Below are 24,743 nucleotides of genomic sequence, written 5' to 3' on the forward strand. Positions count from 1 at the left end.
TGAGCAATGCCATCTTTAATGCGCTCTCTGATGGTGCGTGCGCAACACACAGAGCTGGTTTGACTGGCCATCAAATATGTTCATTGTTGCACAGCACCCCTCCCCAGAACCAGTGCTAGGGTCTGCCTTACTCAAAGTTTGTGCAGTCTTTTGTGTAGGAGGTCTTCCTCGGCACTTGGCCGGCTTCAGTGGGACTGGCTGACTTAAATCCAATGTGCTGGCTTCAAGCGGTCAATGGTGGAAAAATGCCTCTTTCCCCCCACGTCCAGAATGAAAGTTGAACTGTTGTTCCATATCACTTTGTAAGAGCCCTAGTATAGTTGTTGGAGGGGCGAGTGGTGCATGTCCCGGCAGACAAACACAAACTCACAATTTTTTAAGCTTTTAGGGATGAAGGAGGGATTTGACCATGGTGGGTTGGTGGTCTGGTTGCGAGGTTGCCTAGTTTCTCACGGAGTTGCTCTAGCACTGCAGTGTTTTCTGGCACCTGGTCGCAGGTTACCAGCATAAATTCGGGGGGCTGTTGTAAACAACTTCAACTGATGACGCCTGGAGTTCTTCTTTCAGAGCTCTGTGGATCCCAAGGCGGACCCGGGGGAGCTCATCTATCCAGTTGGGGCTCGTCAGCCTGGCCATGAGCGCTGACTTAAGATGTCTGTGGAAACGCTCAACCAGGCCATTGGATTAGGGGTTGTAGCCATTGGTGTGGTGCAGCTGCATGCCAAGGAGGCTGGAAGTGAACTGGGCTCCCCGATCTGTAGTTAAATGTGCCGAGATTCTGAAATGGGATACCCATGTAGACAGCAGGGCCCTGGTGCAGGTGTTAGCTGGGGTTTCAATGATTGGAGCGACCCCAGGCCACCTGGTGAAGTGGTCTACTATGGTAAGGAGTTACCAGTAGCCACGCGATACTGGCGTGCCGATGTGTATATGGGCAAACATGCGGGTTTGCCTTTCGAAGTCCTTGAGGGTGGCTTTGGTGTGCCTGTGGACCTTGGCGGTTTGACACTACATGCACGTCTGTGCCCATGCACTGACCTGTTTCCACAAACTGTGCCACATGACATAAGATGAAACCATGTGGACTGTGGTTCTGAACAAGGGATGTGAGAGACCATGAACTGAGTCAGATGCCCTCTTTCTCCAAGGTGCTGGAACAATGGAGGGGGGCGGCCCATGGACATGTCATAGAACTGCGTCCTGTCGCCTTGGCCTAGTGGTGTCCTGCAGCTGTAAGTCAGTGACTGTGGTGTGGAAGCTGCGGGTCATGATATCCTGTTGGGCCTTTGCCAGCTTCGAGTGTTCAACACTGTGACAACATCTGATGTACGGGCCCAGACAGGGTGTCTGCCACTACGTTGTCTCTCCCTGAGAGGTGTAAGATGGTCATTGTGAATTGTGAACTCGGAGATGTAGGAAAGATGGTGCTGTTCTCGGGCTGACGAGGGCTCTGAAACTTTTGAAAATGCGAAAGTTAAAGGTTTAGCATCTGTAAAAACCATGAATGGCCTCCCCTCCAAGAAGTGTTGAAAATGTCATGTGGTGAGGCAGAATGCTATCAGGTCCCTGTCTAAAGCACTCTTCTTCAGCTCTGGTGATCCTTAGTGTCTGCTGAAAAACACCAAGGGTCTCCAGTTGATGTACACGAGCTGCTTTTGCATTCCCCCAATTGTGGTGCTTAATACGTCGACAGTTAGGGCAATGAGGACATGATCTCAGATGTATGAGCATGGTGGCATGGCTAGAACTTCCTTACTCTGCTGGAAAGCTGTTGCGGCTTCGTCATTCCATGCCAAGTCTTTTTTCATTGCTGCCATCATGGAGTACAGCAGGTGCATAATGTTGGCAGCTGCTGGGATGAAACGGTTGTAAAAGTTAACCATCCCCACAAATTCCTGCAGACCTTTTACAGTGTCTGCTGAACTGGCAGATGGTCTCCACTTTGTTTGGTAAGGGTGTTGCACCATCCCTGGTGATCCTATGGGACAGGAGGTCGATGGTCTCCAACCTGAACTGGCATTTGGCAGAGATGATGGTGAGGCCGAACTTCCTGAGGCGGATGTGCAGCTAGCGTAAATGGGAAATGTGCGCCTGGCAATCTCTGCTTGCGATGAGGATGTAATCCAGATAGAGGAACAGGAAGTACACGTCTCTGCTGACTGCCTCCATGAAGCGTTGGAACTTTTATGTTGTATTCTTGAGGCCAAATGGCATCCGCAGGAATTTCAAGAGGCCAAAGGGCTGTCTTCTGGATGTCTTTGGGGTGTCTGGGGATTCTCCAACCTTGGAGAAGATGCGAGCTCTGTGTAGGTTGGCGGTGTGACAGATTATGTTGTATGTGTATTGAATATATTTATATTTTAGGGAGATAAATTGGGGCAGGTTTTTTAGTGTAGGTCACATACAAACACTTTAAAACAGATTTTATTTAAAATACTGGAGCTCTGCTCATGCTAGACATGTTGGCACCAAAAGCCTTTGCAAAAGATTTGGAGAGTGCCCAAGAGACTTCACTAATGGATTGTTTTTTTTACAAAAAGGCAACAGATGAAAGAACTTGTCAGAGGCACAGACTGTCTGGAGAGGAACTTGCTGTTCTAAGAGGGTCATGTGGTTTGGCAAGCAGAGAGAGTAAAACAGGCTTTCTCTCTGAGAGAGAGAGAGAAGGAATTCAGTTCTGGAGTTCTACAGTTCAGCAGCAGCAACTGGGACTAGAACAGGCCAAGCTGTCAAGTTTGTAGAAAACCCCATTTGGAAGACGGGTTGTGAGTGCTTAGTTTAGCCTGGTCAAAGCCCTTGTGGTTCATGCAAGAGGAGAGGACTGGCTGCCTAATGTTTCACTTGAAATAAGGAAAACAAAAAGGAACTCTGTGGTGAACTGAAAGAAAGAGGTTATCATCTGGAAAACCCTGAGGGGTCAAGTTTCTTCGGCAAGATGCTGATGTGGTTGATTAAAAAGGAATCAGTTTGTGTCCAACGAACAACAAATCTCTCTCTGAAAACTGACAAGAACCTTCCTAAGTGGTAACCATTTACCTTTCAAGCACCAAAGCCTGGTGAACTTAATAAATGTTAAATTCTGTGTGCACAGTACAAGAAATGGTTGCAACCGGTGAACATGGAGGAATGAGAAGTGAGATTGAACTGTGAACCAAATAACTTTTCTGAACTTACACACACATTACATACACATGCACTTAGAATTAGAAGGGGGTTAAAAAAGTTAGGTTAGTTAAGTTAATAGTGATAAGTTAAAGTGTGATTCTGTTTCCATGTTTAAAGATAATTAAAAGCAACTTTTGTTTAAGTAACCATTTATCTAGTGTGCTGCCGCTTTCAAGGCATTCAAAGCTCCCACCCCGATGCGCTGGAAACCACATCATCGTGACGTAAGCGCACTACCTGTGTGCATACAGAGCCTGAGCTTCTACTGGAAAAGAAGGCCACATTACGCCTTTTTTGATGTGGCTGCTCTGATGGCACCCGTGTAACACACGGAGGTGGTTTGCCTGGCCATCAAATATATGTGTCGCCACAACAGCACAATTTTTGTTGCCAAAACTGCCCTGTGAATGCTTATCTATCTCTTTATATTTTTTTGGCTGTGCAGGAATGTAATTTACAGTCATTGTTTATCTGGCTGAGTAGTTGCATCAAACGAAAAGAATTTCAGTATATTTGTACATTGCCCTGATGTGTATGACAATAGACTCTTACCATCATTATCCAGTATTTGAACAATTTTGTCAACATTCTGATGAAAGGGTGACAATCTTTTTTTGTACATAAACTAAACTGTTATTCTATTCTTTTATTTATATTTGTCGTTGTGATTATTGCCACTAAGGCAACGTTGAATGTGATTATATTGAATGTAATCGCTCTAGAATCCTAACCTTATATCAAAATGTTAAATCCTATCTGCTTAGTATGTCTATAATTACCCTCACTTTAGGGAGATTATATTGTATTAAACTATATTTCAAAGACTAATTTACTTAACTACTTTGGTCTGAAGAGATTTGGCTGTCCATAATCAGTTTTGTAAGCACTCTTGGAGGGGATACTTCCAACTAGCACAACTATTTCAAGTTATTTTATCTTAAATTACAGTATATTTGTTTTATTCTGAGGAGTAAATTTTAATATCTATTGTAATTTTACAAAGGATTTACAAAACACATACACAATTCATATAAACTCAAGAAATATATCAATGTTGCAGGACCAAGGCTAAAGAATAAGTCCCATGCCTTGATCTTTGTAACTCCTATTAATTCTCACTGTATTTTATTTTTATGTAATTATGTTGTACTTGTCTTTCTTGTTTAACCTTGTAATGACCACACCTGCGTGAAATGCTTTGGAACTGCAGAAACAGCAATGTTTTGTGATATCATTAGCCTTGAGCAAGCAAAGCAAATGGAATAATGTAGTTTTAATCAGGTCAATGTAGACAGTACTATTTCTCTGGATAGCGTGTTTAACCAAACCTTTTCTCTGTAACACTATACTCTGTACTTTTGCTTTAATTTGTAATTAAGTTTGGATTGACATGACTGGATAGTACACATAAACAAAATTTTCACTGCAAGTGACAATAAGCAATTCAATTCAATTATAGGGTATTTGTGACCCTCCAATCAAACCATTAGGAACCTGCATGGAGCAAATCAAATCAATTTTTTTTTGGAAGACAGGATGTTCTTTGATACCTCACTGAAAAGACTTGTCCTTAAGCAAATGTACAATTCTTTCCCACTAATTGGAGAGAAGTGTTTACAACTGAAGCAGTTGTATATATTTTTTTAGATGTATCACTTTAGATGAAGAAGCCTTGTTCTGAAACTAATTGGTCTGTTGGTTCAAATGATTGATTGCAGGTGAACCTGCACGTTGGGACAGTGTGACAGCTCCAGAAGACAGTGAGCCAATCTGACAACGAATGTTGCACGCTATAATGATAGCTGGCTTCCTGTGTCCTCAAAGGCACTCTGTGGTTTGATAAAATACCATTCCGAGCACATAAATGGGTTTATAAATTCACTACAACGCACCAGAACTAATGCCTTGAAATAATCATTTAAGAAGCAGCTGGTGGTTGTGATTGAATGGTTGCATGTACTTCCTTAATGGATGAACTAGAATGAGGTGATCTGCATTCATATTATAACTCAGACAATTTCAAGAGCTATGTTTCCTCTCAAACCGTTTTCTGTCCTCGAAAGAAAGCCCAACTTTGTCACACAGTTTGCAGTTGAAGAGTGACAAAGTGAATAATTGAAGTCATACAGCACATAAACTGGCCTTTGCCCATGTGTGGTCCATGTCCTTCTATTTTAAATGCATATATAAATATCCCTTAAATTCATTTATTGTATCTAATTCCACTCGCTCCTCTGGCAACTTTTGTTTCAGTAACCATTTGTCTTGGTGAATTTATATTGCTGCTGGGTTTTGGGGTCCACTCAGATCATAACCCACCTTTTATATAGTCAGGATAATGTGAAATACTTTGTAACCACGTAAGAATACACCCTTCTCACTATAGCAACAGTAGTGCACCACAGTGGGGCGTATGGATATGTATATCAGTGTGTGTGAACAATTTCCTGACATCAGTAAGTAATGTCTCTTCTGTTATTTGAATCTGGAATCTCTAAATTATTTAAGAAGCATCCCAAATAACCCAGAGACATAACATGGTGGCAGTGGGATAAGAGAACAAGAATAAACCCATACAATTGATTGTAAGTCACTGAAATATGAAGGGAAGAAGAGAAAAAACATAACTGAACAAAAATGGCTGGAGCAACAGCAGTTCACACAGTGATGGACTGGAAGACTGAAGACATTGTTGAATCATTTAAAAAGTTTGAACAGAAGTGCAATTTAGCATTCAAAACCTATTTAAAAAATACAACAGCAGAGGAGAAGGTCAGTTCTATACTTCTCTGGACAGGGGAGCGAGGCCTTGACTTATTTAATAGCTGGGAGCTTACAGAGGAGGACAAAATGATACAGAGCAGAAATTTGAAAAGTTTGCTTCTCACCTTGAACCCAGGTCTAACCATAGAACTAAATGCTATGAATTTCAAGGCTTAATGCAAGGGACTGATGAAACTGTTGATAACCTCCTCACTACACTAACAATTGTTGCTGCAAAAATGCAGATTTGAGAATATAGAGGATAGATTAAGTTGGCCAACTAATATGGGGGAGTGCCCATCCCGAAGTACAAACATCTCTTATAGGGAAGGATAGCTTGAAGCTGGCCGAAGCTATAGACACAGCCAGAACCTTTGAACCCACGAGGATACAAATGAAATCCCTATCTATTGCAGACCCATCCACAGCAAAGAGAAGGAAGGGTTGATGCTATAAAGAACACAATCATAAAAGTGCAAACCCCCAGGTCCTGCAGGAAGTGCGGCAGACAACACCCCTTCAATGACCAAAATAAAAGACCTGCAGATGGTTCTGAGTGTAGAGCCTGTGGTAAAGTAAACCACTGGGCGAAGATGTGTAGTAATGCCAGTAAAGAAAGAAGATCCACCACATAAAAGGAAACAACAATGAGGATTCTGACACCCAGATGCTGTGCATAGAATCTATACACCTTCATGAGATATCCAGTGACATGATAGAAGAAAGCAAGTTGCACACAGGTATCCAATCCAGAAAACACCTGTGATATTTAACCTAAAGGTAAAGCTGGATGCTGGATCTCAAAGCAACACAGAGCCCAATGGTTGCAGCAAAGCAACATACTGGTGCCAGTGTGTTATCGATAAGAACTATTTAAAAATAGTTGTGTAAATAAACTAGTGGACAAGTTCAGTTACTTAAGTTGCACTGGAAAGAAAGTGATAAAGAACAGTTTTTTTCTTTATCTTAAAAAGGAGGGATGTTATATAGTCAGGATAACGTGAACTATTTTGTAACTGCGTAAGAATTCACCCTTCTCACTGTAGTGACTCTAGTGCTCCCCTGAGGGGCATATGTATTTGTATATCAGTGTGCGTGAACAGTTTCCTGACATGGTGGTAAGTAACGTCTATTTTGTTATTTGAATCTTGCATTTCTGAGTTATTTAAGAAGCCTCCCAAGTATTACAGAGACATAATAGCCACCTATGCAGATTAAAGAGCTTAGTGCCTTAAAGCAAATAAGGGTGGATAAATTCCCCAAGACCTGACAAGATACAACCTTGGACCTTAAAGAAGGCTGGTGTAGAAATTGTAGAGGCTCTGGCAGACATATTTAATATGTCCTTAACCACAGATGAGGTGCTGGAGGATGGGATGGGAGCTCATGTTCTTCCATTGTTAAAAAAAGGTTCCAAAAGTAACCCTGGAAATTATAGGCCAGTGAGTCTGACATCTGTAATAGGTAAATTATTAGAAGGTGTTCTAAGAGATTAGATATACAATTATTAGCCAGAAACTAATTAGGGAGACTCAACATGGCTTTGTCCATTGTAGGTCATTTTGACCTAAGCTGATAGAGTTTTTGAGGAGGTTATCAGAAAAGTTGACCAATGAAAGGCTGTAGATGTTGTCCACATGGAGTTTAATAAAGCCTTTGACAAAGTCCCACATGGGAGGTAGTCAGGAAAGTTCAGATGCTAAGTATTCATGGTAAAGTAGTGAATTGGATTCGACAATGGCTGAATGGGAGAAGCCATAGAATAATAGTGGATGATTGCATTTCAGACTGTGACTAGAGGTGCACCTCAGGGATCAGTGCTCGTACTATGTAGTTTGTCATCTTTATCAATGATCTGGATGATAATGGGGTAAATGAAATCAGCAAGTTTGCTGATGACATTAAGACTGATGGGTTGTAGAAAACAAAGCAAGTTTTCAAAGCTTGCAGATGGATATGGACCAGCTGGAAAAATGGGTGGAAAAATGGAATTTAATGCAGACAAGTGTGAGGTGTTGCAGTTTGAAAGGAGAATCCAAGAAAGGACATACATGGTAGGGCACTGAGAAGTGCAGTAGAACAGAGGGATCCTGGAATAAAGATACATAATTCCCTGGAAGTAACGTCACAGGTGGATAGGGTTGTAAAGAGAGCTTATGGCATATTGGCCTTCATAAATCAAAGTATTGATACAGGAGTTGCGATGTTATGATAAAGTTGTAAAAGACGTTGGTGAGGCCAAATTTGGAGTATTGTGTGCAGTTTTGGTCACCTAACTACAGGAAAGTTATCAATAAGATAGAAAGAGTGCAACGATGATTTTCTAGGACATTGGCCAGAATTCAGGAACCAAGTTACAGGGAAATATTAAACAGATTAGGACTTTATTCCCTGGGGCATAGAAGAATGAGAGGAGATTTGACAGAAGTATTTAAAATTATGAGGGGGCTAGACAGAGTAAATGTAGATAATCTTTTTCCACTGAAAAAGATACAAACCAGAGGACCTGGGTTAAGAGTGAAAGGGTATACGTTTAGGTGGGACATGTGGATGAACTTCTTCACATGGAAAGTGGTGGGAGTGTGGAATGAACCTCCAACTTTTGTATCATTGGTAAAATAACATACCCTTCCTTCCGCTTCTTCATCTAATATGAAGGCAACAGTTCTCAATTATGGAACAGATTGTAAACTGTATTACCAGTATCCATTATTGGGTAAAGGGATATATTAGGATTAAATACAACATTATAGATAGAAAGTTTCAATTTGAAAAAATGTGGGGCCCATTCATAGAACACTTTCATGATTGGCAGATTTAAGTAATTTGGAGGCTCCAGCGATTCTCTGTCTGGTTTTTGAAGGTCGCTATTTGATCCATATCTTTACTTTTCTTTCTCCACAAGGTAACCAAGATTAGAGGGAAAGGGTAAATTCATTTTTTTTTCTTTTTTTTCTTTCTTTTTATTCCTTTTTTGTGGATTAACTAATTATATACGGGTTTAATTAAGGTTGTCCCCAATCATATTATCACATTAGACAGATATTACTCTGTGTTATGGAGGCTTGGTGTAATGTAACTTGATTGGTAATTATTTTAAGAAATAATATTAAAACAACAAATATGGATGGATTTGAATTGTATTTATATTGATTTGTGATATGACATTTTTTGCTGTATTAGTAGTCATGTATGCAGGATTAATATGTTAAGCTCAAAAAAAAACATATTTTTTTAAAAAAGAAAGGATTGTGTCCTGCGAAATATCCTAACTTGTCTGGCCAGGATTCACTTCCTTTCCTCAAATCAAAAGAGATGGCTTATGCTGGGAGGAGTCACGTGATGGAGTAGTGGCCGGTCGGGAAACCAGCCCTCTCCAGGAAAATAGGAAAAAAGTTAGGAAAAAGCAAAGCATAACAAAAATAAAATAGAAGAAATAGAAGATAAAGATACAGAGAAGAGAAAGAAGATGGCTCCCAAGAAGGAGAAAGTAAAAGCAATTGGAAAAAAAGTAGAAAAGTCGCCGGAGAAGATAGAAGAAGGCCTTACCTGAACGAAGGAACAGGACGCTGTGGTGGCGAAGAGCACCCGACCTTTGAGGTCAGTACCTGCCCTGTGGAGTCGCGACCCACCAGCCAGTGCACTACAAAAATGGCTCTCGGAGCCAAACAAAAGTGCACAACTGTGCAATCAAAGGAGAAAGAGGACACCGGCGGGAAGGGGCCTCAGCAGAGGAGCGGGCTGTCACAGAGCGAACAGCTGAGGGATGCCCAACACTATGGCGCTCAACTGGAGGGTGAGGCAGCCAGCAGAAGAGGGAGCGATGAAACAGACGAGGGAGACAGACGGAAGGATGACCGATAAGAAGATCAACGTCAGGAAGCACAACAGACAAGCAGCCCAGGAGGGGAGGACTGGCAACAAGAGGCCTGACAAAGAGATACAAGCAGCTCATCAGGAAAAGCAGAAGAAACACAGACACAAAGAAAAAAAGAAGACACTAACACAGATACAGACACAGAAGAAGAGGAAGAAGAAGATCAAGATTTTCACAGAGAAATAGAAGGTAAAACTGCTGGACAAAGAAATAAAAGGTAAAACTGATGAACAGAATATAGATAAAGTCTTTTTTGAAGAACAAATGAGATCATTAAAAGAATGGTCATCATTGGAGTTTAATGCAATTAAAAGGAAAATGAAAAGAACAGAAGATAAAATGCAAAGGTTAGAACTGGTAATGGCAGAAATAGGGAAAAGGGTAGAGAATGTGGAAGAGTAGGAAACGGCTGTAGAAATGGAAGTAAATGACTTAGAAAAATTGGAAGAAAGTGACAAAAATATTAGATAGACACAAGAGTCGTTATCTCAGAAAATTGATAGGTTTGAAAATTATAGAAGGCGAAACAACATAAAAATAGTGGGCCTGAAGGAGGATGAAGAAGGCACAGATATGAAGGAATTTATAAAAGGATGGATCCTGAAGGTCCTCGGAACAACAGAAATGCAGGAAGAAATGGAAATAGAAAGGGCACACAGAGCATTAGCTATGAAACCACAGGCACATCAAAAACCGAGATCCATCTTAGTAAAATTTTTGAGATACACGTCAAAAGAAAATATACTGGAACAGGCAAGGAATAAAGTTAGAGAAGATAATACACCATTGGAATACAAGGGTCAAAAATATTTTTTTACCCAGACATGTTATGAACTCTTAAAGAGGAGGAAGGAGTTTAATACAGCGAAATTGATTTTATGGAAAAAAGGTTACAAATTCATATTAAAACATCCTGCCGTGCTTAAAATATTTATACCCAGGGAGAAAAACAGACTGTTCTCGGATCTGGAGGAAGCACAAGAATTTGCAGAATATTTGCAGGAAAGGAGAAGAAATGAAGAGATGTAACAAGAATGAAGAACAGTGATAAAGTATATATAAAGATGAAAAAACAATGTATATGTAAAGAACTAAAGAGGGAAAAGTGAAGGGAAGTAAGGGGGGATAAAAGAGAGAGAGCTTTGTTATATATGTTGTTTTCTGGAGAGGGCTGGGTAGAGGGGGAATAACAGTATTGCAAAATAAGTTGATGCTGAGAGCAAGATCGCAATCCAAATGAAAAGGGGAGTTGTGGTTGCCCGGCAAGGGATATGGGGCAACTCAGAGAGGGGGTGAACTTTTGGGGTTAAGGAATTAGTGGATGTGGGAACTGCGGGATACTTTGTTTTAAATGTGTTGTCGTACATTAAGTGTAATAAGAGAAAACTAAGAGATGAAAATGGGGAAGAGGGGGATGGAGGTGGCGAAGAGGTGTATGCAAGATATAAGATGGCCATGTTGAACGATATGACTATAAACATTAATGGAATGCATAACCAAATTAAAAGGAAGAGGCTACTAAATTTATTGAAATGGGAAAAAATAGATATAGCATTTGTGCAGGAAACGCATCTAACTGAAGCGGAACATAACAAATTAAAGAGAGACTGGGTAGGACGCGTAATGACAGCATCCTATAATTCAAAAGCTCGAGGTGTAGCCATACTAGTTAACAAAAATGTACCAATCAAAATAGAGGAGGAAATAATAGATCCGGCAGGGAGGTATGCAATGATATACTCAAAATTTTGGAATTTGCTCAATATATATGCGCCTAATGAGGAGGATCAAAAGTTTATGCAGGTTATTTTTTTGAAGATTGCAGACACACAAGGAAATATATAGATAGGAGGGGATTTTAACCTTAATTTGGACCCAATCTTGGATAAAACTGGAAAAAAGACAAGTAAAAAGAATAAAGTAGCCAAATTTATGGTTAAATCAATGCAGGAAATGAAACTTATGGATATATGGAGGAGGCAACACCCAAGAGAGAAGGAATTTTCATATTATTCGAGTAGGCACAAAACTTACTCAAGGATTGATATGTTTTTGTAGTCAGCCCATATTCAAGGGAGAGTTAGGAAAACTGAGTGTAAAGCTAGACTACTATCAGATCATTCACCCCTATTATTAGCAATAGAACTGGAGGACATACCACCAAGAACATATAGATGGAGGTTAAACTCCATGCTACTTAAAAGACAGGAATTTAGGGAGTTTATTGAACACCAAATTAAAGCATATTTTGAAATAAACACAGGATCAGTAAAAGACAAATTTATATTATGGGATACAATGAAAGCATTCATTAGGGGGCAGATAATAAGTTATGTGACTAAGATGAAAAAGGATTACAATCGGGAAATAGAGCAGTTGGAAAGGAAGATAGCAAGTACAGAAAAGGAATTAGTAGAAAGGGATGATATAACGAAAAGGAGAGAATTGGTGGACAAAAAAATTAAATACGAAACATTACAAACTTATAAGGTGGAGAAGAACATAATGAAAACAAAGCAAAAGTATTATGAACTGTGAGAAAAAAAAAACACATAAAATATTAGCCTGGCAACTTAAAACAGAACAAGCTAAAAGAATGATACTGTCATCAAGGAAAATGTACAATCAAATTACATATAATCCAACAGAGATTAATAAAAATTTTAAGAAATTTTATGAACAATTGTATCAAACTGAGAATGAGGGGAAAGATGACAAAATAGAGGAATTTTTTAGCTAAACTTGAACTGCCAAAATTGCAAGAAGAAGAACAAAACAAACTAATAAAACCATTTGAAATAGAGGAAATACAGAATATATTAAGAAAGCTGCTGAACAATAAAACACCAGGAGAGGATGGATTTCCAATAGAATTTTATAAAACATTTAAAGAGTTATTAATTCCTCCTCTCCTGGAAGTAATGAACCAGATAGAAGAAACACAAAACTTGCCAGATTCATGTAAGACAGCAATAATTACAGTAATACCAAAGACGGGGAAGGATCCATTAACTCCAGCATCATATAGACCAATATCTCTACTTAACTCATACTATAAGATAATAGCAAAATTATTAGCAAACAGATTGGCCAATTGTGTACCTAAAATAGTAAAACAAGATCAAACTGGATTTATTAAGAAAAGACAAACAGCGAACAATATCTGTAAACTTATTAATCTAATCCACGCAGTTCAAGGAAATAAGAAACCAACAGTGGCTGTTGCTCTAGTCACAGAAAAAGCCTTTGACAGAGTAGAGTGGAATTACTTATTTAAAATATTACAGAAATTCAATCTACCAGAAAAATATATAAATGGGATTAAAGCATTGTATAATGGACCGCTGGTGAAGGTAACAGTAAATGGATATGTATCGAGTGACTTTAAATTAAGTAGGTCAACTAGACAGGCACGTCCACTATCCCCCTCATTGTTCGCCTTAGCAATAGAACCTTTGGCAGAACTGTTAGAATAGAAAATAAAATAAAAGAGATAAAAATAAAGGAGAAGGAGTATAAAATCAGCTTATTTACAGATGACATCATCGTATACCTAACAGAACCAGAGGTATCAGTAAAAAAATTACATAAGAAATTTAAGGATTATGGAGAAATATCAGGGTACAAGATCAATGCATATAAAAGTGAAGTGATGCCAATGAGTAAAACAGACTATACAGAATTTAAAAAAGAATCACCATTTAAATGGCGAGTACAAGCAATCCGATACCTAGGGATCAGGTTAGATAATAACGTAAGCCACTTGTACAAACTAATTTATCAGCCACTAATAAAGAAATTGCAGTAAGACTTAGAACATTGGAAAGAATTACCACTAACATTGATAAGGAGGGTAAACTGCATTAAAATGAATGTGTTCCCAAGAATACAATACTTATTTCAAACGTTACCAATTCCTTTAACAGAAATATTCTTTAAGGAACTAAAGAGAATAATAAGGAAATTCTTGTGGAGAGGGAAGAATCCAAGGATAGCGTTAGATAAATTAGCAGAGAGGTATAATCAAGGTGGTTTGCAGTTACCAAATTTTAGAAATTATTATAGAGCAGTACAATTAAGGTATTTATCAGATTTTTACCAGACAAGGGATCTAGATAAAATAGGGGAAAAGGTACCGGAACATACACTTTATAAGTGAGATAAAAAGCTGGTGCAATATAAAAGCTGCATCATTTACTTAATAAATGGAAGAAGATCCACTTAGAAAAAAATTAATTATCAAATACCAAAATTATTATTTTTTTCTTTTTTTAATTTTTTTAAATTTTTTACACAATAAACCATATTGACCAAAATACATACAGACATTTTTTTTCTCTTGTTTCTCTTGAATATATACAGTGTCATGTCCTCCCCTTTTCCCCCCTCCCTTCCCTCCCTCCCTCCCTCTCCCCCCTTCCCATTTATTCAAAGTTCAATCTATAAGATAAAATAAACAAGACATTTTTATCTTTTACTTTTATATACTGAGTCAGTTCATTTCGTTGTCTTCTTCTTCTGTCATTTTAGGTGGTGGAGGTCCGTGGTAGGATTTCTCTATTGTATTTCATGTATGGTTCCCATATTTGTTCGAATATTGTGATGTTATTTCTTAAATTATATGTTATTTTTTCTAATGGAATACATTTATTTATTTCTATGTACCATTGTTGTATTCTCAAGTTGTCTTCTAATTTCCATGTTGACATAATACATTTTTTTGCTACAGCTTGGGCTGTCATAATAAATCTTTTTTGTGCTCCATCCAAATTGAGTCCAAATTCTTTATTTCTTACATTAGTTAGAAGGAAGATCTCTGGGTTATTTTGGTATATTGCTTTTTGTGATTTTATTTAATATCTGGTTTAGATCTTCCCAAAATTTTTTCACTTTCTCACATGTCCAAATTGCATGAACTATTGTTCCCGTTTCCTTTTTACAGTGAAAACATCTGTCTGATACCATTGGGTCCCATTTATTTAACTTTTGGGGTGTGATGTATAGCCTGTGTAACCAATTATATTGTTTCATGCGTAACCTCGTGTTTATTGATTTCTCATAGTTCCGGAGCATAGATTTTCCCATGTTTCATTCTTTTTCTTTATGTTTAGATCTTGTTCCCATTTTTGTTTAGGTTTACAGTTTGTTTCCTCATTCTCCTTTTCTTGCAGTTTGATGTACATGTTTGTTATAATTTTTTAAATTATCATTGTGTCTGTAATTACATATTCAAAATTGTTTCCTTCTGGTAACTTCAGACTGTTTCCCAATTTGTCCTTCAAGTAGGTTTTCAGTTGGTGGTATGCAAACCTTGTATCGTGAGTTATATTATATTTGTCTTTCATTTGTTCAAAAGATAATAATTTATTTCCCGAAAAACAATTTTCTATTCTTTTGATCCCTTTTCTCTCCCATTCTCTGAAGGAAAGGTTATTTATTGTGAAATGGATTAGTTGATTTTGTGTCAATATTAATTTTGGTAGTTGATAATTTATTTTATTCCTTTCTACGTGAATCTTCTTCCAAATGTTGAGCAGATGGTGCAATACTGGCGAATTCCTACGTTGCACCAATTTTTCATCCCACTTATATAGTATATGTTCAGGTATCTTCTCCCCTATTTTATCTAGCTCTAATCTGGTCCAATCTGATTTTTCCCTTGTTTGATAAAAATCTGATAGGTATCTTAATTGTGCTGCTCTATAATAATTCTTAAAGTTTGGTAGTTGTAAGCCTCCTTGTTTGTACCATTCTGTTAATTTATCTAGTGCTATCCTCGGTTTCCCCCTTTACATAAGAATTTCCTTATTATTTTCTTTAGCTCCTTGAAGAATTTCTCTGTTAAGGGAATTGGTAACGATTGAAATAGGTATTGTATCCTTGGGAAGATATTCATTTTAATGCAATTAACTATTTTAATGCAAAATTACTATTGACGCAAAATCTGCTAATCCCTTTTACAATAGATAACCTTTCCTTTAGAGAATGGGAGAGAAAAGGAATCAAAAGAATAGAACTTTTTTGGGGGGAAATAATTTATTAACATCTGAACAGTTGAAGTACAAATATGGAATAACTGATGGTACAATGTTTGCATATCATCAGTTGAAAGCTTATTTAAAGGATAAATTGGGAAACAGCTTGAGATTACCTGAAGAAAGCAGCTTTAAATATGTGATTACAGACACAATGATAATTAAAAGATTTATAACCAACATGTACATTAAGCTACAAGGAAAATTAAATAAACTATAAACCTAAGCAGAAGTGAAAAATGGATCTAAACATAAAGATAAAAAATGAAGTATGGGAAAAGTTATGTCCTGGAACGATGAAGAATACAATAAACACAAGGTTACGCATGATACAGTAGAATTGGTTACACAGGGTATATGTTACTCCTCAAAAATTAAAAAAAAAGGGATTCAACATTATCAGATAGATGTTTTCACTATAAGAAGGAAATGGGAACAACATTACATGCAACTTGGGCATGTATGAAAGTAAATACGTTTTTGGAAGAATTAAATCAGATACTAAATAAAATTATAAAAAATAACATTCCAAAAAAACCAGAGATATTTCTTTTAAGTAACATAAGTAGTAGAGAATTAGGCCTCAAATTGAATAAAGTGCAAAAAAAATTCATTATGATAGCCTTAGCGATAGCAAAAAAAACGTTTAATGTCAACTTGGAAAATGGAAGGAAGCATGAGTATACAGCAATGGTACATGGAAATGAATAAATGTATTCCATTGGAAAAAATAACATATAATTAAAAAAATAAAGTCACAATGTTTGAAGAAATTTGGGAACCGTACATGGAACATATCAGAGAGAGCTTGCCTAAGACTTCCATCCCCTAAAATGATAAGAAGACAAACCGACTAGATTCAGTGTGTAATAAATAGATAACGCATTTTTCTTGTTTATTTTCCTTTGTGTGAAGATATTGTTTTATTATTTTATTATATTGTAAATGTTGAATATTTATGGGTTTTGGAGGGGGAGGGTAGAGGCGAGGGAGGGAAAGGGGATAAAAGGGGAGAAAAGACCACTGTGTAAATTTAATGAGAAACATTTGTACATATTTTGGTTGATATGGTTCATAGTGTGAAAAATAAAAAAATATATTAAAAGATAGATGGTTTAAGCTCCGACCAACATCAATTCGTCCATGCTCAAAAGTTGTTATTTTTAAGTTTAATTTTAAATTTAGACATAGAGCACAGTAACATGCCCTTCTGGCCCATGAGCCATTGCAGTCCCATTGCACCCAATTGACTCATCACTCCCGAACATTTTGAAGGATGGGAGGAAACCAGAGAATCAGGATGAAACTCACACAGACACAGGGAGAATGTCCAAACTCCTTTCAGACGGCCTCAGATTCGAACCCCAGTCATTGGTGCTGTAACAATGTCATGCTAACCCTGCCACCCAGTTAAAGTTCAATACAGCATTTACATCCCTCCTAAAGACCTCCAATGGCTTTCTTCTCCCATAGCTGAAATTTGATTGTCAATTTATATTCAAATTTCACTGAAAGAAGCTAAATGATTTGTGATAATATATACTATTTCTCATCCAACTGTATGTTCACATCTCATTGAGAAAACAGAAGGTTTTTGTTTGATGGATTGCTAAGCAGCAGATGTTTTCAACAGACTACTGTCCTTGACCATTTTAAAATATCACTTTTCTGTTTTGACTTTTACCCTGCATTCCCATCAGCTACCTCCATTTCACACCTTAATGTTTTTATCTTTCATCCAAATTCTTAAAGCTCATTTGTTCTGTGATTCCAGATATTTTGCCTCCACTTTTGTGTTGGGATATTTATTCCACATATTGATCACACTTTAGATGAGGATGTATTTACTGCTATTTGATCTATTCTACTTTGAAGCTTTATGTGTTCATTTCTCAGCCCGCAGTTGAATTTAGATCAGTTTACTGAGTCAAATATTTTCATATCCTTAGCAATCTAACTAACCATTCTACAATGCTTCCTTTTTAAAAGTCTGAGTTATTAAAAGAATCTCTGTTTCTTTTAATAACTCAGACTTGTGACACCTAGGATTAAAGTGTGGCTCTTCACTGCTCTCCATCAGAACATATTAAAGGTGTAGTTTGCTTTAAGCAAAGTACAGTTTGATCATTTATTTTTCTAACTTTGAATTTGTTGTTTTCAAGTTCACTGTCACACATACTGCAGTAAATAACTTTGACAGCAGTCAAGCTTGTCAACCAATACCTAACACAGTAAGTAACAGCACAAAGTACAGAATTATGGAGAGATTACCTCTATGCAGTGCAGAACAGAGCAAAGTCAATATTATTTCACTTATGTGAGGTTTGTTGAGGAGTCTGGCAATAGTGGGAAAAAAAACTGACCTTGAACCTGGTGGTACATGATCTCACATTTGTCCATTATCTTCCCGATGGGAGGGGTCATTGTCATTCAGGCCCTTGACTATGTTCCTCTTCAGCACAAGGTGAATGCATCCTTCTTGAAACAGGTTGGTACTTCTGCCTGCAGTTGGGGGAGGTTGAAGATATCTGTAAATATTTACACCGGTTCATCTGCACTGGCACATTGGACATAAACAAAAAGGTTCAGGAAGGCCTTGTGGCTCAGGATCTAATTAGAAGTTTTATACTATCTCTACATTGGAAGAATAGTGTTGAGTTAACTCAGTTCCTAAACCTTGTACCATTCCATATTTATCTATCTGCAGAACATTTATGGAGTAAGCCTGTTGTCTATTTTCCTTATGACCTGCACTAGCCTCCAATGGTCTGGCTTCAATTTCAAATACTTGTGATCTACCCACTAACAGAAATTGTTCAATTCAATTGAAATTTGTTGATATTTACCTCCTGCCTCCATAATATCTCCTTGTTTTGTATCATTAACAAATTTGACCATCCTGCATTCACATTGTAAACTCAGGTCAGTTACCTTCCTGAGGCCAGTTATTCTTTTGTTTCTTCTTAAACTTGAGTTCGTTAACCTTCAGTCTCACTCCTTGTATTTTAAGATTGTCCACGATCCCACAGCTTTTAGTTGCTCAATAACATTTTCTGTGGAACTTCGCCAGGCACATTTTGGAAGTTGTGACAAATCATTTCAAAGGGTTTGCCTCATTCTACTGGGTTCTTTTCCCTGACAGGTATCAAGGGCATTGGTCAGTCAAGATATCCTCATTATAATAATTATGGATTGTTACTTAAAGAATATCATCAAGCCCACCTTGGAATTCATTATATGGAATACCACTTAGACCATTTTACATGAAATATCTCAAGACCCCATAATGTTAGAAAGCACAGAAGAATCTCATGCCTATATTAAACCAAACCAAGAAGATCCATTCCCCTGTTCCCCACCCCCCGCCCCCATCCCCACAGTATTACAGTTTTCTTTTGCAAGGATTAGTTCCCTTTTGAAAGCTATGATAATATAACCATATAACTGTTTACAGCATGGAAACAGGCCATGTCGGCCCTTCAAGTCCGTACCAGTTCACTTGAACAACTCCACTAGCTCCTCCGCAAACTCCTGAGGAAGTAGAGGCTTTCTTCATGATGCCATTGGTGTGTTATCTATCCAATCAGTACATCACAGATCAGGAAAATACTATTTTGTAAAAAAATAATTAATGTCATTTTCAATTTCTTTTACTATTTCTCCAGGATATTCATCATTATAAAGTTGGACAAATATAATTTGTGTGTCTCATATACTCTTCCAATAAAAGCATTGCTTCATATTCTCACCGTATGTATTTCGTCAATTAAATATAGGCTTTCTCCTTGTCCATGTGGATCATTAACAAGTAATTAATGATGTGGACAGAAAGACCAAAAATAAACACTTTAGATCATTGCAGTGGAGACTGACTTGTTAATTACCATGATAGAATTTAGTCCTGAAGAAATAAATCAGGAATGAAAGCATCTGTGGATAAAAAAATGATCTCTAAGCATGACCATCACCTTCAACATGCCTTTCCAAAACAAAACACCACCTCAGTTAGTTCCGAGACACTCTCAGATTTCTCAATGGTGTCATCAGTCACGAGGCAGTCTCAGCAATACAAAGCAATTTTAGCCCTGAGTATTCTAATTCCAGATCTAGAAGCAGATTATTAACGAAATACAATTTTTACAGTTAGCTGTAACTATTTAAAAAGGTCAAATCTTATAAAAGGCCCAGCTCGTTGAATTGCTCTATAAATAGGCCTTGATTTTATTAGCGTGAAACATGGAAGTCTGTAGTCATGGTGATTGTAGCAAAAAAAACCAGAAATGCTGGAGGAACTCAGCAGGTTTCGTACTGTCCATAAGAGGTGAAGATAATATAACAAACATTTTGGCCATGAACCCTTCTTCAAGTTTTATTGGACATTTGGAGGGCAGCATGTTAAATAATGAAAAAAAGAGAACATATAGCTGCATTTCAGATGGTGGAAGTGCAATTTGGTAGAATCCTTGGACCTCTCAAGGCATATCAAGAGACTCATGGCTGCTCTGGCCATGGACTCAACTCCAATGACTGTTAATTCCCCTACTAATCAAAACTCTACCTGTGTCTTAAATGCATATAGTGAGTCAGCCTCTTGTTCTTCATTCAACATAGAATTCCACAGATTCATTACTATCTGTCTTAAATCTACTCCATCAAACCTTGAGGCTATGTTCCTGAATTCTGGTCTCATTTGCCAATGGGGGGGAAAAAAAAACTCCCTACTTCTATTTTATCTATTCCTTTGATAATTGTATGCTTCTGTAAAAAAAATCCCCTTATTCTTTTAAACTCCAAACTCATTATCATAAACAGTCCCCAAGAAAATTCTTTATAATAAGAAAGATGTTGTTTTGAACAGCTTGATATTTTAAATTAATTTCTAATATATGTGGAAGGGCAGCATCAATTGCCCAATCATAATTATCCTTGTGTATAGTCTAGGTAATTTTGAAGACTGGATATAAATCGACCATATTTCAGAGTCTCTAGTCAGGCACTGCTATATTGAATGAGGATGCAGATTTCCCTCCTCAATAGTTCTTGGCGAAAAAGATAGGGTTTCATGTCAATACTGTGGTTCAATCAACTTCATTAGCAATACTGTAATTAATAGAATTCAATTCCCCTGCTGCCTTGAATTCTGGATAACTATTCCAGCTGCCTGTTGCAGCTTTGATAAGAGACTAGAGTGAGAAGTTTCAAAAAAGTTCAGATGCATCATGTTCACATTCATATAGCATGTTTAGTCTGGTGGGGTGAGATATTTTCAAGTACTCTGTCTGACGCTGCCATTAAATACTGCCCTTCATTTGTTTTACAGAACCTGGCATGCACAGACAGGCTGTATTCATTCAGCGACCCCTAAACACAGCTGTCCTGGAAGGAAGAGATGGAGTTATGGAGTGTTGTGTTTCTGGATTTCCAGCACCTACAATCACATGGAAGAAAGGGGATGAAGTTGTCCAGATCAGGTAATTGAGTCCAAAATGTTTCTCTCCCAAGTCCTTGCTCAACAAATCAATGAAAGCCATTGGGATACAAATGAAAAAGATGAAATTGCATGGCTACTCCATTCTTCAGAATTCACTAATTCTCTGCCCACAGATTGAAAAAAATAAAGGACAACTTTTATTCAGTTTTAAAGGACTGAACTCACTATTCCTTGCACCATCTGCTTTAGCCTTGTAACTGGAGGTCACACAGCATCCATAGGAAGTAAAGGCTAACTAACGTTTTGGGCTTGAGTCCTTCAACAGGAATAAGAATAAAAAGCAGGCAGATGTCTGAGTAAAAAGGTGTGGGATGATTGAGAGGAGAGGGCAGAAGGGAGCTCAGCTATTCCACTGCAAAGCCTCTTCAAGATATGCCTACCCTGAAGAAGTTCTCCTGTCTTCAAAGTGAGTTCATGATGCATCTGCTCTCAAGCTCAACGACCATCACTTCCACAGGCATGTGTCCTTCCTGGCTATCTGTGTCCATTGGTATCTTGAGTCACATGTTTTCCAGGTCCATTTCCAGGACTCGCACTTTGACCTCCACTAGGATCACAGATACTTGTGCTGCATTGATCTCCCTCCTCCTCCTCCCCAGCTGAGTTTCTCAAGCACATTTGTGCCTTGCACTCGACCCCAGCATCTGCACTTTCTTGTTTAACAGCATTGTTTGGAATGTTGAAGATTTCAAACTGGCCCATGCTTCGCACAGTACCATTTCTCAGAAGCTATTTGTGCAGCAGGCAGCTAACTATAATTATGTTTGTGCAACCATTTATCCTTGTTACAGCTTCTCCCCAGATGCATCCCTTGAGGTGCAGCCACAAGTGCACAAAATAAAGCAAATTCCAATGACGATCATGAAACTTGGATTAAATCAATTGCAAAACAAAGAATGGAAATCGGTTGCCACAACCATGGAGTATGTGATAAGTAAAATAGGCTGGTTGAATATTTCTCACAATTGGTGCAATATTTGGCTATTTTAAGGGTTTTAAATGTAAATCAGCATTAATTGAAATGGTGAGTCAAATGAGCTGAAGGTCATTCCTCTGGTCTTCTTGTCATTTATTTGATGCAAACATGTCAGTAATACAGCATCTAATTAACTAACATTTTAAATGGCTGCAGTTTTAAAAAAAATAAATGGACTGTTCTTTTTATACTTACTATACATCTTAATGTAATTTTTTTTAAATAGAATTCATTGAGTTAAATTATATTTCCATGGAATACAACCTATTAAATTTGATGTGACATTGTCAGCATATTGTGTTTTGGCTCAGAAATTCATATGTTTAACCATATAACCACTTACAGCACAGAACAGGTCAGTTCGGCCCTACTAGTCCATGCTGTAACAAATCCCCACCATCCTATCCCACTGACCAGCACCCGGTCCATACCCCTCCAGTCCCCTCCTCTCCATGTAACGATCCAGTCTATCCTTAAATGTAACCAATGATCCCGCCTCAACCACGTCTGCCGGAAGCTCATTCCACATCCCTACCACCCTTTGCGTAAAGAAATTTCCCCTCATGTTCCCCTTATAATTTTCCCCCTTCAATCTTAAACCATGCCCTCTAGTTTGAATCTCCCCCACTCTTAATCGAAAGAGCCTATCCACATTTACTCTGTCTGTCCCTTTTAAAATCTTAAACACCTCTATCAAGTCCCCCCTCAATCTTCTATGGTCCAGAGAAAAAAGCCCTAGTCTGCACAACCTTTCCCTGTAACTCAAACCTTGAAATCCTGTCAACAGTCTCGTGAACCTTCTCTGCACTCTCTCTATTTTGTTTATATCTTTCCTATAATTTGGTGACCAAAACTGTACACAGTACTCCAAATTTGGCCTCACCAATGCCTTGTACAAATTCATCATAACCTCCCTACTCTTGAATTCAATACTCCGATTTATGAAGGCCAACATTCCAAATGCCTTCTTCACCACACCATCTACCTGAGTATCAGCCTTGAGTGTACTATTTACCATCACTCCTAAATCCCTTTGTTGCTCTGCACATCTCAATAGCCTACCATTTAATGCATATGACCTATTTGGATTTGCCTTTCCAAAATGTAACACCTCACACTTATCTGTATTAAATTTATTAGTATTAGTATTACAGGTTGGGATCCATTTCAAGGCATTAAATTATCAGCCATTTTTAAATTTTAAATTTAGGATATTTTTAAAAATTTAGATATATAGCACGGTGACAGACCCTTACCATTCACCCAATTAACTTACAACCCCTAAATGTTTTAAAGGGTGGGAAGAAACTGGAGCACTCAGGGGAAGCCCATGTAGGTGCAGGGAGAACGTACAAACTCCTTCCACGCAGCTCTGGATTCTAACCTTTGTCACTGGTGCTGTAATAGTGTTGCGCTAACCATGTTGTGCAAGATGGAAAATTCTCAGGAGGAAAATGTCGGACATGTAAAACAACCCAAATATGGTCAAACAAATTTCAACATTCCTTGTCCATTGCTTCAATAGTTATGTCTGTAACTTGACAATTAAACAGAGATTCAGAATAATGTGACTCATTTTAAATTCAGTTAAACTTCTGTTTAAATTGTGCACAAAGCAATTTAATGTCAGCAGATAAAATATTCAGATAATTATATTGCAGATTGCAATTTGCACACTGAAAAAAGAAAATTCCAGAACAACTGCTCTAAAAAAAGCCTCACGTACTACCTGAAGCAATCCCTATGCCATAAATGCTCTGTGATAAGTAAGGGTGGTATGTGAGTGGGAAGGGAAGGTTGAGAACCATTGCTCTAGCCCCATTTGTTACTGAAATATTTTGCTTGAGAAAAATTGTCATTGGCCCATTTCCTTCAGAGTTATGAAAGAATCCGTGCACATAACAGGCAGTTAGGTACGATTAAAACAGTGGTTTTCAAACTTTTTCTTTTCACTGACATACCATCTGAAGCAATCCCTTCTTAATCACAGAGGACCTATGGCATAGGGAATACTTAAAGTGGTATGTAAATTTTTATAAAAAGGTTGCCTACCCCAGCTCTAAAACTTTTTATAAGCAGTTTGTTTCATTTCAGGAAAGACCACTTCAGCAACAGATATTTTCTTCCTCTCTTAAAAATATATCATGGACAATCAACCCCGAGATCTTGTTAGGAAGCTTGTCTTTTGAGGATATATTGGTTTTATTTTTTAACCATACTTCGGCTACAGTAATACAAGAAATTGCAGATGCTGTAATCTTGAGTAAATAATGAGGAACTCATTGGGTCAGGCAACATCCATGGAGTGAAATGGACACTCGACCCTTTTTCATGACTGTCCTTGGTGGTGGGGGAAGGGATGGGGGGGGGGGTTAGGAATGGCAAAGAGGAAATAGGATACTTGACAGATAAAGGTGAGAAGGCTGATTTAGGATT

The 24,743-nt window shown here is 37.9% G+C and overlaps 1 protein-coding gene across 1 annotated transcript in view; it reads left to right on the forward strand.

The window, feature by feature from the left end:
- Positions 1-24,743, forward strand: part of dcc (DCC netrin 1 receptor) — a 718,171-nt gene that overhangs the window by 35,110 nt on the left and 658,318 nt on the right. The window contains exon 4 of the mRNA XM_069923064.1: positions 21,161-21,311. Coding sequence (XP_069779165.1) covers positions 21,161-21,311 — 151 coding nt within the window. The remainder of the gene's footprint in view (positions 1-21,160; positions 21,312-24,743) is intronic.

The sequence above is a fragment of the Narcine bancroftii genome, chromosome 3 (genome assembly GCF_036971445.1).
Source record: "Narcine bancroftii isolate sNarBan1 chromosome 3, sNarBan1.hap1, whole genome shotgun sequence".
NCBI lineage: Eukaryota > Metazoa > Chordata > Chondrichthyes > Torpediniformes > Narcinidae > Narcine > Narcine bancroftii.